This window comes from Urocampus carinirostris, chromosome 15 (genome assembly GCF_059441175.1).
Source record: "Urocampus carinirostris isolate Australia breed hairy pipefish chromosome 15, RoL_Ucar_1.0, whole genome shotgun sequence".
In the NCBI taxonomy this organism is placed as follows: Eukaryota; Metazoa; Chordata; class Actinopteri; order Syngnathiformes; family Syngnathidae; genus Urocampus; species Urocampus carinirostris.
Genome location: NC_142363.1, coordinates 28,720,091 through 28,733,721, shown reverse-complemented (window position 1 = coordinate 28,733,721; position 13,631 = coordinate 28,720,091). Strand labels below are relative to the sequence as shown.

The 13,631-nt window shown below is 37.8% G+C and overlaps 1 protein-coding gene across 3 annotated transcripts; it reads right to left on the bottom strand.

Moving 5' to 3' along the window:
• Positions 1-1,152: 1,152 nt before the first annotated feature.
• On the bottom strand, positions 1,153-11,252 carry mtfr1l (mitochondrial fission regulator 1-like). 3 transcript variants are annotated; one of them, XM_088354959.1, is made up of 8 exons: positions 10,386-10,708; positions 10,184-10,292; positions 7,625-7,769; positions 7,429-7,536; positions 7,250-7,359; positions 6,023-6,234; positions 4,141-4,519; positions 1,153-2,171 (listed from the first exon to the last, which is right to left on the bottom strand). In XM_088354959.1, the coding sequence occupies exons 3-8, from the start codon at positions 7,637-7,639 to the stop codon at positions 2,054-2,056; spliced, it is 942 nt and encodes a 313-aa protein (XP_088211085.1). In that variant the 5' UTR covers positions 7,640-7,769; positions 10,184-10,292; positions 10,386-10,708; the 3' UTR covers positions 1,153-2,053. The 3 variants fall into 3 exon arrangements, with proteins under 3 accessions (XP_088211085.1, XP_088211084.1, XP_088211086.1); XM_088354958.1 differs by lacking the exons at positions 10,184-10,292; positions 10,386-10,708 and adding an exon at positions 11,111-11,252; XM_088354960.1 differs by lacking the exon at positions 10,386-10,708 and having other exon boundaries at positions 10,184-10,305.
• Between the last annotated feature and the right edge of the window lie 2,379 nt (positions 11,253-13,631).

Sequence of the window (13,631 nt, the reverse complement as noted above, 5' to 3'; positions counted from 1 at the left end):
TGAGCGTTATGTTAACAAACCTTTTAAATGCACTAGCTTAATGCTAAAACAATGCTAAACCTAAGCTAACAAAAATGGCACCATTTTATACTTTTAAAAGTCCTTGAACAAAAACTATAGAAAAATACGTATTTTAGAAACATCCCTAAACAGTACTTACGGGAACAAAGAGTATTTATTAATACCGAGGGAAAAATTAGCCGACTGTAGTATGGTTTAAAATCCATTTATATCGATTCCTGGTGACCAAATGGCTGACAACCGGAAGTCTACAATAAAGTAATGTACTACTTTTTGTTTGAAACTTTTTGGGGAATAAAAACGAAGACAAGAATAGTAATATGTATTATATATATACTGTGAATAGAACACGGATAATACTTACGGATATATACAGTACAATATTCTTTTAATGCCGAGAAAAATATTAGGAAACAAGTACAGTACACATAGTGTATGTATTCCGCCCTCTAGCGGGAAAACGGCTCACTGCCAGAATTCTGCAAAAAAAAGCAATTTACTGCTGTGTGTTATATGCAGGATTGGGTAGGGTTACTTTACCTGGATTACTTTCAATTACTTTTAGATTACTCCAATACCAAATATGCTAATAAAAGAAAAAAGAAACTAAATTTGAATAAAATGACTAAATTTTGTGCAGGCTTGGGGAGTAACGGAATACATGGAACGGCAAAAATGATGTTGGCAAGCTGTTTGGATTTATTTTCATTTTGTTTCTGTCGCATTTTATGTTAGTTTTGCCGGAGATCAAAGCCAGGAGAGAAAGCTTACCACGTGTTGTGAGTCATTATTTTATTCATATTTAGTTTCTTTTGTCTTTTATTAGCATATTTGGTATTGGAGTAATCCAAAAGTAATTGAAAGTAATCCAGATAAAGTAACCCTACCCAACCCTGGTTATATGAAATACAAAACTGCACATTTATATTGCCGCCATGGATAGAAACACAATTTTCTCGCTGTTAAGATTCATGTGGCGGGCTGACAAGCTGTGTTTTAGCTACCTCAGGGCCAAAAGTCTGTGATTAATTAATTTACTACTTAATAAAAAACTGCAAATTTCTATTCTTGACATGTTTAAAAACATAACAATGGTGCTGTTAACAGTCAAGCCAAAGAGCCATGGACACATTTCCAAACATCAGAACATTTTTATTTACAAACCATTACATAACAAAAAAAAGTTCACATACATGTTCTACTAGGTGGCTTACAAAGGTAGAATACTGACAAACCCGGATCAATTTGTCAGAAAACTATCAAATATATTTAATATTCATCATCTTTTACAATGTTTATTCTCCTGGAAATAGATGCATCAAGTTCAAATGAAATAACAGCGAGCCTTTTTGTGAAGTGGGCATTTCTTAACACTACTTGGTGGTTTGTTCCTGGAAAAAACAATCACCTTAAATGGATTCTGACTAATAACACACACACATTTAGGCAATGGGGGTTGAGCTAGTAGAAAATGAATTGTGGCACTGTTGGGGAAAGAAGGGTGAGTAAAATTAGGCATCTGAAGTGTGGTAAGGCGTTAACAGGAGTATTCATTGTTACACCTCGTTCCTGAATGAAGTAACCAGAACACACCAGCTCGTACAAAGGACAGCACAAATTTTCCCAGGTGCTATTTTGTATGAATAAAGTCCTCTGTGTATTATAAATGCCTCACCTGTTTTAAAGAGACCTGATATAAGAGATATTGTACGCACTTGCAAACATTTTCGAGCATTAAACACAACTTCTGGTTAAAAACCTTCAATGTCAACGCAAGACAGGTAAAAAGGGCTCCACTTGAAACAGTCGTTCGAGTCATTGTTCTGAAAACCAAGAAATGAATAGTGAGATTCAAATGTGTTTACTAACAGGCAGCAGGCACCTACTGCATTGAGTTCTGAGGAACATGGCTGCAGTCCATTTATTACTTTTCACGGAAGAAACCCGAACACAACCAAAAAAAAAACAGATCGGCTCATTATAGACTGGAAACCGCGGCCTTGCTTACATGAAACTCAAAATAGCCGACAAACTACTTCCTCTGCAGGCCAAAGCTGTCTTCTTCCTTCAGGACAAACTTTTTCCTCAGAGCTTCCGAGATCAGAGATGCGGAGTCTTCCTCTCTCAAGGATGTACAGCCTCTGTTATACCTGAATTCGGGTAGGAAAAAATGAGAAGAAAAAACAGAATGAGAGAAAAAAAGGACAGGGGATGTAGTCTCCAAAAAGTACAAAAAGACTAACTATATAAAAATACCCAAGCCTGAAAGAGAATGTCTTTTACAGCTGAAATACATTATTATTATTGTAACATACAAATCTACAATGACGTATATATACTGCACGTTGTTTGTGGCGTATCTGCTGCATTATATTAAAAAAACTAGACTATAATAACTTTCAATGCAGGAGTCAACAATTTAATCTTCACTGTGGAAGAACACGTCACTATTTTGATGTAGAAAACTCCAACACTATTTTATATAGAGTACAAGACAAAAAGCTAGCTTGCCACTCAGGACACTAGCACGCCATTTCTAAACATAGAATAACAACACTAATTTTCAAACTAGCTATCATTGTTGGAGAAGACGAAGCAACATTACGACATAGAAGAAACCTATGCTAGCTTTACACTCAGAAGAACACGCTATCTTTTGTCACGGAATGATATTTTTAGGTGTAGAAGAAGAAACTTGATGAGAGCAATACAAGCAGTAAAAGAAGACAATGGCTATTTCCAGAGCAGAAGTGGATCACGCTCATTTAGGCGTAGAAGAAGACGACACTATTTTTTAGAGTAGAAGAAGACAAATGTAGCTTTCTGCACGGAACAAACGTGCACTAGTTCATAACAGAGAACAAGACAAGACTAACTCTTAAATAAATGAATAAATGAAACTACCAATTATACTAGGAAGAAAACTAAACTAGCTATACACTCCGAAGAACCACAGAGAAGCTATTCTCCAGCGCAGAAGAAAATTAGGCTATTTGAGGAAGCAGCAGAAGAATATAATGCTACGATCCGACATAGAGGGCAGCACGGCGGCACAGTGGTTAGCGCGTGTGAGGCACAGTTCTGAGGTCATGAGATCGAACCTCCTGTGTGGAGTTTGCATGTCCTCCCCGTGCTTGCGTCCTCTCACATTCCAAAAACATGCATGTCAGGTTCATTGGCCGGTTCAAATTTTTCCTAGGTGTGAATAAGCGGGGGAGTTGTCTGTCCCTATGTGCCCTGTGACTGGCTGGCAACCAGTTCAAGCTGTCCCCTGCCCACTGCCCGAAGATAGCTGGGATGGGCTCCAGCACCCGCGCGACCCTACTGAGGATAAGCGGTGCAGATAATGGATGGATGGAAGGATAGATCTGACATAGAAGAAAGTGATGACAGCATTGTGATAAGTAAAAGAAGAACATGCACATTTTCAGAGTAGAAATAACGATAGTTTTTGGTGTAGAAGACGAAACAACGGTTTTAGGGTACAAGTAGCAAGCTTGCTTTCCACACAGAATTAAACCGATAGTTCTTAACATAAATATATATGCTAATTCTCAAAGTAGAATATAAACCTATAAGCTATCAGTGAAGGAAAAGTCTAAGATAATTTAGGGTACAGAAAAAAAAAACATGATAGCTTTACAATCAGAAGAACCAACTAGCTTTTGTTATCGAAAGCTGTTTTTTGGAGTAGAAGATGGAAAAACTAGCTTTCTAAGCAGGATGATGCTAACATACGGCTTAGGAGAAACACTGCTATCATTTTAAGACTACAATAGTTTTGGTATAGAAGACAAAGCTCGTTTTTGGTGTAGAAAAAGACAACCCTAGCTTTGCTCATTTCCAGCATTGAAGAATATACATTTTTTGATGGGTTCTACGTGATGCTGCTAGCTTTGCACACATAATAAGACAATGGTAGTTTGTCCATTATAAATATATATTTATATTGGGGGGTAGAAGACTACAATTATGCTCGTTTCTGACACTTCTTTTCAATGTAAAAGAACGTCTGTAGCTAAAGGTAACAAGCTGTTTGATTTTTATCATACCTAAACAGTAAAACCTGTGAAAATAATGGAACTTATAGCCTGGAAAATAAAGTGTACACAGTTGTACCTGTCTTTGCTCATCTTCATGCGGTTCATGTCTTTCAGGATGTCCATCACGTCAGCAAAGCTAGTGGACTTGGAGAGCGAAACGGTGTCCTCCTGAGCCTCCCGGTAGTCCATGCTGGGTCTGTCCAGATCAAAGGTGGCCGATGCCGTCATAGAGACCGGCGGCAGGGGGTCGGGTACCAGTTCCGAAACCACGGACACCATGTCCTTGTCGTCTTCCGTTTCTTCGTCCTCATCCTCCTCGGTGACGTCGCTGATGACGAAAGAGGCGGCTGTCGTGGCTGCTGGCGGCTGGAAGGTGGAGGTCTCGAAGGGCGCCATGGAAAAGCTCATGGTGGTGTCGTCGGGGGACAGCAGGTCGGGGGTTAAAGGGTTGGAACCTACAATCAATGTTGTTTATGGTCAGTGGCCATAATTTGATAAACTCGCGGACTCAAATTGGCACTTTACATCCTAGCTCTTATTAATGGCAATTATAATAGGGCATCTAAGATTAGTCGACATTGTTGACAAAAATTGAATAATAGAAATAGTTGACAAGGAATTCTATTATCAACTATTGTTGCCAGACACGTTTTTCCATCAGAGTGAGGCATCTCTACATGATTATAATGTCTGTTGAAATTCGCTCATGCGCAGTAGTGTCTCGAGCAGTATCGCACACATTGTCATAAATCATAAATATACAAAATTGGCGGCGTCAACATCAAGTACACGTCCCAAAAATTCTAAAGTTTGGGAGTCTTTTAGCTTGGATATTGCAAATAAAATAACTACTTGCAATGTTTGCAAAGCAGACCTTGTGTATCATGGCGGTAGCTCAGTGACGCATTAGCAAAATGGAGTCTGACTCGCCTCGGTAAGATTCAAAAAACATTTAAGCCTTTATGGTTTTGATGACATGCACTGTACATTTTATACGCATATATTTCGCCATATTAGATAACTTGAGCGTTGGGCCAGACTGTGCCTGACAAACCTTTGAAATCAAAAGCACGCAGTCCGAAGAACAAACGTCAGTTGTTAAAATGTTAAAAACCTCAAACTTCAATTGTTAAAAACTGATTTCAGATTGTTGAGAAATCTTAGGTTCTTTTGTTACAGGCTTTGCAGTTGACCACTGAATGTCTATCTACCCTGGTCATATCCCTCCATAGGGGCGACCGACTGCAAGACGAACACATACACAAAAACAAAGAAAAGAAAAATTTTTATAAAAATAAAATAATTAAAAGAGAGAAAAAAAGAAAAAAAAATATTAAAAAAAATAATAATAAAATAAAATTTAAAAAAATAGAATTAAGGAAAAAAACACTGAATGTACTTCACTAAAAACACACAATATTTGATTTATTTACTGTTCTACTGCTGCAATTGAGCCTATTCTTGGTTTACGGGGATTAAAAATGTTAACTTGATTTCAAATTATTATTTGCCTGTCCCTAAAAAAACAGACAGAGGTTTACCTCATATGCGGTCCCTTATCAAGGTTACCTTGTTTCCTCATGCTGAGGTTTTGAGTTTTTCCTTGCCCTCATGTAGGTTTTAGATCAGGGGATGGTGTAATAGTAGTCTGTACAGCCCTTTGAGATTTCTTGTGATTAGGGCTATAAAAATAAACATGACCTGACTTATGGATTTAGGTCCTTGCTGTCCTAATTGTTTTTATATAATAATAAATAATAATCTGTAGTATGTTTAATAAAAGATATGTTTCTATTGTTTTATTTATGTTTTTCATTTGCTTCATAATTAAATCAACTCAATACTGAAATTATGTAAAAACGAATAATCCGATTTTTCGACTAATTGTTTCAATAGGCGGTGATTAGTCTAATATTAAAATAGCCGTTTGTTGCAGCCCTATACTACAATGGACCTACCAGTATCGCCAGCCACAATTTTAGCAATCTGTGCTCGAAGTTTGCTCAGCTCATCTTGCAAAGCGGTGGTGCAGTTGAGTGCAGTCACCCCTGGTTTCTTCAAGCCTTCCACTCGCTTGCCCTCCCGCCGGAAGTTGGGCACTGATGAGTTCCTGTGTAGCACTAGGAGCGGCGTGGGCCTCCATTCGTGTTTTAGAGGGCGACTGTCACTCCTAAATGGAAGGAAAACCCTCAAGATAAGCTTCTAATTTAGCAAATCACGTCCTGGCTGGCTGGCTGACTCAGACTGAATTTTAACTGGAGGTAAAATCAAAATCAGATGTTTTTCCAGCCTCTCTTTACAGCATTTTCCCCACAGTGCAACATAAATTACACATTATTTCGCATGCAGAAAAATTCACCAAATTTTTGCTATTTTTGTATATTTGACGAGTTATGTCTCTAAGATGCCTGTCTTCTACTGTCCCCACATCATTAAAAAATGCCGGTCTGCTGTTGGTTTGTGTCACAGCATTATGAAAATGCCTTACAGTAAAGCTAAAGGAGAAGTGAAATGATGATAACTATGGAAACCAAGCTTGCAATTATCAAGAAAAACAAAGAAAACATACGAATCACGACACTCGCTAAGCTGCATTTCTATAACTAATCAACGATTGGGAATATTGCCAAAAATAAGGAGGTAGTTAAATGTAGGAAACGTTCAAAAGGCATAACAGTCCTCGCAAGTCGGGAGTTTAAAAAAGAATCTTAATTGTAATCGGCCGTCACCAACTCCCTCTTCCCGCATCCACCCGCTACTCCATCCGACCAACTCAAGGTAAATAAAATGTCATTTTTCCATATTATTGGAATATACTTATAATGTTAATCATATGCACGCATATTACACATAAGTATTAATTACTGTATTCTATTTGGTTATATATATATATGTTGTAATTGGGTATACTATGGTTCGAAAGGCATTTGCTAATTACTTTAGGTAATTTCTATTCCCCGCAATATGGCAATTTTACTTTAAGGGAATGGGTAAATGTCATATGTAGGGGGTCTAATGTGTTTTTTTTTCTGCTAAAAAATATGGAAATACACTGAACATTCCAAGCAATTACGGAGGTCAAGTTTTTTGATATTCTAACAACAATAGAACACTTTCAACCACAGTTTTTGTTCATGTCTGAATTCTGTCTCAAAAGAACGATTCAAAAAAAAAAATGTCTTTACCGCACTCTGGCGTACGTCTCCTCCTCATCGGCAACAATCCAGGCAATATCAGCCAAGGTGGGAACCTTTGGGCCGTCCATGGGACGAAAAGAAGGCAGGCCAGGTAGTTCCTGAAGTTTATAGGTTTAATAAATACATTTTATGATAAAAAAAAACGTCTAAAGAAAGAGGAAAGTTACCTCAAAACACGCTCGTTGTGGAGGTTTGAGTGGAAGAGTGGAGCCTATTCTCCTCACCACACTGCGGGTGGAACCGTGAGGTTTGTTCTGCCAAATGGGAATAACGTCCTGGAGAAAAAAATAAAAATCAGCAAATTCTTCCCGCCGGTGACAATAGCAGAGCGAATCGATGCAGTGTGTAAAAAAAGGGCCTCACTGTTTGAGTTTCCATGATGGCGGCTCAGCTCGCAGAGGAGCACCGTTGCTTTGGTGCTCTTCGTGGCTCAAAACTGAGCAGACTGAACAGATGCCGCGCTAATCTGACAATTCTCAGGATGGAAATTGGAGATTAGTCAGAGCATCTGTCGGGGAGACACAAGCAGAGAGAGGAAACTCGCATTTAACTCACCCAAGAACTTTAAGCATAGAGGAATATACAGGGGTGTTCCAAAATGTTTGACCATATTTCATAGGCCAAACAGAGTTTTGGTTTTGTTATGACCTCAAATTGCGGCACGGTGAATGAGTGGTTGGTGCACCTGTGGCACAGTTCTAGGGTCATGGGCACAAATACAGCAACTAGGCTTCCTGTGTGGAGTTTGCCTGTTCTTTCCATGCTGGCGTGGGTTTCTCCCGGGCACGCCGGTTTCCTCCCACATTCCAAAGGCATGAATTTGAGGTAATTGGTCGGTGTGAAATTGGGCCTAGGTGCCAACGAGCGAGTGAGTTTTCTGTCTCTGTGTGCCCTGCAACTGGCTGGCAACCAGTTAAGGGTGTCCCCTGCCCACTGCCCGAAGATAGCTGGGATAGGCTCCAGAACCCTCGTGACCCTATTGAAGATAAGCGGTGCAGAAAATGGATGGATGACCTCAAATCTTCACAGCCTGTGTGTAAACCTTTTGAGTTTTTGTGTATAACATTTGCCATTTCTATTTTTGTGGCTTAAGTAATGTCTTTTACTTCAAAAGAAAAGGCATTTTGCGTGTAAGAGTATGCTCGGACTCCGTCACCAAAGACAATGCATAGTGCTTTATTCACAAATTTTGCAAATAGGGCGCCAACCACAAAAGGAATTAGAACTTGCCACCAAAAAAGAAAAATGCCATCAACATCAGACTAGATACGTATGTGCAGTTATAGAAAGGGCTCATATTAAACATTTATGAAAATCAGTCATAGAACCGTCCAATCCGTGTAATTTTCTTGTTAATTTAACCAATAAAACATCTAACCTTCAACATGAAGTGTATTTTGCTTCATTGAGATCTATCAAGTACTTTCTGCGATCTTGGCATTTAATGTGGTGTCAGACATTTTAGAAAACCCTGTATTACTAAAATAAAGACTAAAAAGTTTTAAAATGCTGTGTTGTAAGAAAAAAAACACACACAAGTGTTAGCTGATTCCTCAGATTCTTGGATTCAAGAAATGTATAGCATAAAATAAACATACATTTTTTAAAAGTTGGTATACAGAACATTGACTTTTTATTAGATGTACACTAAGATATAATGTGCTTGGTGACCAAATAAAAAAAACATATTTTTATTTCTATTTGCTACCATTTCAGTGTCAAGGACAGACTTTAGTTTAGTGACTTTCGTGACTCTTTTCGGTATAAGCAAGGTTTTGAAGCCATCTTGTGGCCTTTTGAATCTATAAACCTTTTAATGGTTTAGTTATTCAGGCCTTTGTTAGAGATAATGCAGCCTTCATGAGATGTGTTCACCAAATACCTAATAGCTAATTACAGTACACCCAGTTGTAATATTGAAATATATCTGTTCCCATGTTTTGTCATGATTATACATAGTACATTTTCATTTGTAACTTCATTTATTTACTCGTAATTATGTAACTTGAGTTGTGTTTCATATTACAATATAACCTTGTTTTTTTGTGAGCGTGTGTCTGCACGGCGCCGAGGAGAGGAGGAGAGATCCGTGTTTTTACCCAGCCAACGATACACAGGCGCGCAATTAACGAATGACTCATGACGGCTCCTCCATTGAAAAAATGTCGTTCTTTTCAGCCAGCATGGGCAAATGACTGGGGCTTTGTGCAAAAAAATGACCGTGCTGTTTGTGCATTTAAAGACGAGTCTGACAAGGCGGAGACATTAAAGCGCGCTGTGTCCAGGTACGGCAAACAAACTCAGACCCTGAAAACCATTGTCACCGCTAAAAACGCCATTGCTTACTGCATAGCAAAGCATGGAATAATCTTTTATTTAATGCGAATGTATTTAAAGTGCTTGGAGGTTTTGTTTGGTGGCTTGCCTAACAAATAGACAATCAAAAACAAGAATAAAACACATGCCCATGTCAGCCAGAAGTGTTGAACGTCAAGAGGAGGGGCTGGCAGAAAGCGTGTGTGTGCGTGTGTGTTTCAATTTGATATTTTCTGCTATAAGATTTCATTGGTGAATAGTATGGTAGCTGCCTATATCACTTTTTTTATTATAGTTCATTGTTGATGAAGAATGGTTGATTCTTGTGGTCAAAAGTTGAAGTCATGGATGCTCACATACACTTTTTAGTTTATAGATGAACAAGAATAGTGCTAGATGAATAGGTCAGTTATACGATTTCAATGTCTACCCATGTTGTATAATTGGACCAGTATAAAATGAAACGATCTGCATTTATATAGCGCTTTTCAAGTCAATGACTTCCCAAAGCGCTTTACAATGTGCTCCACATTTCCCAATAGCGGCCTTGCAGCCAGGTAAGGCGCTAACCTGCTTATTGGGGGTAGTAGGGGTTCAGTGTCTTACCCAAGGACACTTCGACATGTAAATCGGACGAGCCCGGGATTCGAACTGGGATCCCTTGATCCCAAGACGAGCGCTCTACCTCCTGAGCTACTGCCGCCCAAAATGACAGCTCAGGTGGATATAAAAAAAAAATGTTGTGAGAGTCATTAATCTTGGCGTGGCGCACTGATTTACAAGGAAATTTGAAAGTGGCACTCCTCACCGAAAAGGTTGCTGACCCCTGCAATAGACGATTATTAAAAATAATAAAGCGATAAAAGCAAATAAATATTCTAAGGACATTCTGATCGTCGCAAGATGAATTTTTAAATCTCTTTAGAGAGATTAAGGTTATATCCTGTGGGTCTGCTGTACAGAACTCGGTGAAGATCCAAACTTGCACACGAGATCCATTCGGTTGGATGCAAATGTGTATTTTTCGTTTGCTTACTTACAATCTCACCCTGCAACCACCCAAATATACGCCAGCGGTCGTCATAGCAACCCTATTTGTACATAAAGACTTGAAACTTGTGAATAACCGCTGCCTTATTTTAATCAGGATGACGATCTCAAAACGTGCAGTAAATTTCAGTTAGACATTAAAGTTCTGTTAGAATGATTTGAAAATTAATCGTCTTTTTAGGGGAAAAGTGTAGGATTTAAAAGCCCCCTTGTAAAATAATAGAGACATCTCTTAGTTTACGATCTGTTTAGGTAAAATAAAAATGTAAACGTAAAGGAAGCTTACATGTTTGAATTTTTCGCTTTTTTATTATCCGTGTCTCTTTTTAATTGTCAGCGAATTAATTTGTTAAATACACACACAAGGCCGACTGTTAGCTTCGGTAGCGAAGACGGTGACCCCCTCAAAGTCCGCTACGATTTACCGGAGACATTTTTTAACTCCACATATAATATCGACAAAAGAAAAGAAAAATAACTTACAGCAAATATAAGCTGGAAGGTTCCGTGTGGTGTTCTTTATTAGGGCGAAGTTTCTCCTTTTCGTCTTTCACTGTTAAATTGTTGACGTTCATTACCGGAAGCCGGTAGTTCACTTCCGGTGGTTGATTAGGGAGTATTTTGTACAATGGTGCCCCTAGCGGTTGCGCCATACTTATTAAAAATCGTTTAAAATTATTTTTAAAAAATCAACTAAGTCAGTGTTTTTCAACCCTTTTTGAACCAAGGTACACTTTTATTTATAAAAAAGTTCCGAGGCACACCTTCCGTCGAAAATGTTTGAAAATGAAGTTGTGTCAAATATTTCACTGTACTACCTCATAAGCAGATAATTAGTATATAAAAAGTAGAAAGTAATACCGGTACTTAAAATTAAAAAGAATGAAGCGCTTTATCTATGTTTTTTATTTTTTACAGTGCAATCTTAAACCGCTTTGTTAAGCAATTTAAGTTATTTAATATACTGTGCTACCTCATGAGCAGATAATTAGTAGATAAAAAGTACTGTATATAAAAATCGACTGCCACCTACTGATATGGATGACTATTACAGTTCTTCGTCTGAAGATAGGAAAAATACTGAATAATAGCCTGATTTTTTTGGAAAGATGAAATTGGGCAAATTCCAGCGGCACACTAGACAAGGTTTCACAGCACTCCAGTGTGCCCCGGCACACTGGTTGAAAAACACTGAACTAAGTAACAATTGAAAATTTAAAAAAAAAAAAGCTACAATTAATACATGTGTTTCTTTGTGAAAAAAAATATTGCCCATGCATTGAAAAGCATTAATATTTTATTTCTTAACTTATTACATTTGCTCGTAATACCGTAATGCTCTATTTCCTATGCGCTGACGAATTAACAACCTTATGTAGAGACACTATCTCGTAAAAGATCCTACCCTAACATTTTTTAATCTTATTTCTTTCTTATACGTTTTTACATTTTGTTTGCTTCTTTGTGGCTTTTTGTTTCAACACATCAAACAAAAGAACACCACTTATTAATTTACAAAAGGAAACGATGAACTATTTGCAAAAAAATAACACAACAAAATAATATAAAACATCGAAACATTTAGGTGCCCACTGCTGACCCTTACTCAATTGTTTTCCCGGCAATCAAAACACAAAATCACAACTTTACGCCACAAAGGCAAACTAGAAAACAAATAAATGACATTTACCAAAGAACCTCGTGATTTATTAATTTTATTTATTGTATTTATCTAAAATATGTATCGTAAATAATGTTTTTTTATTATTAATCTAAATTAGGGACATTTTTAAGGTGATTATCAAAATATTTCCCTAAATGTAGACCTTTTCGGGGTGCACAATGGTCTTTCAACGCTGTGTAAGAATATTGGATAAACAACTGTTGAAAATTTGTATGGAGGTAGTGCTTACCTAATTTTTATACTAATAATAGTCAAGTCAAGTCATGTGTATTTGTATAGCCCTTAATCACAAAGAGTCTCAAAGGGCTGCACAGGTTATTGCCCAGACTATTATTTCAGACTATTATTACAGCATCATTCTTTTTAATTTTAAGTATTATTTTCTTCAAATTTAACATGCTGTTTGTTAAACTGCTTGTATTTACTGTGTACCCAACGTTATGCACAATCCTTTTAGGCATACTGTATCATTTGTTTACAAGGTTGGGTAGGGTTACTTTAACTGGATTACTTTCAATTACTTTTGGATTACTCCGATACCAAATATGCTAACAAAAGACAAAATAAACTAAATATGAATAAAATGATGACTCACAACACGTGGTAAGTTTTCTCTCCTGGCTGTGATCTCTTTGATCTCCGGCAAAACGAACATAAAATGCGACAAACAAAATGAAAATAAATCCAAACAGCTTGCCGACATCATTTTTGCCGTTCCATGTGTTCCGTTACTCCCCAAGCCTGCACAAAATGTAGTCATTTTATTCATATTTAGTTTCTTTTGTCTTTTATCAGCATATTTGGTATTGGAGTAATCCAAAAGTAATTGAAAGTAATCCAGTTAAATAATAATAATAATAATAATAATAATAATTTCCTTGTATTGTCAATGTACACAGAACGAAATGTCGATTGCACCTGACCCGTTGTAGCGAGCCGATGCAGCCGCAGCCAACAGAGGGCGCCGCCGACCACTTTTTAAGTCTTAGGAATGACTCGGCCGGGGCGCGAACCACCGACCTCCCAGTCTCAAAGCGGGCGCCTTACCATCTAGGCTACAAAGTAACCCTACCCAACCCTGCTTGTTTATAATTTCTAATGTTGTTATAAACAATATTCGCTATGTTGTTATCAGATAGTAATACATATAATTCTTAATTCAATCATAATTCTAAATGGAGCATGGGTGGGATCCCTTCGCCAAAAGGGTCGTCGGGGAACCATTTCCTGTGGTGTGTCTTATGCAAGTACAGCCTGGTGGCGCCCATGAGCAGAAACTATATTTAATCTTTGATGAAACAAGAGAATGTCTCAAGTTCA

Bases quoted from the DNA above. Each gene is read 5' to 3' on its own strand.
- mtfr1l (XM_088354958.1), bottom strand. The intron at 6,235-7,249 runs GTAAAGACATTT...CCTTCCATTTAG, and splicing joins GAGACGTACGCCAGAGTGCG to GAGTGACAGTCGCCCTCTAA. The intron at 4,520-6,022 runs GTAGGTCCATTG...CATTGATTGTAG, and splicing joins AATTGTGGCTGGCGATACTG to GTTCCAACCCTTTAACCCCC.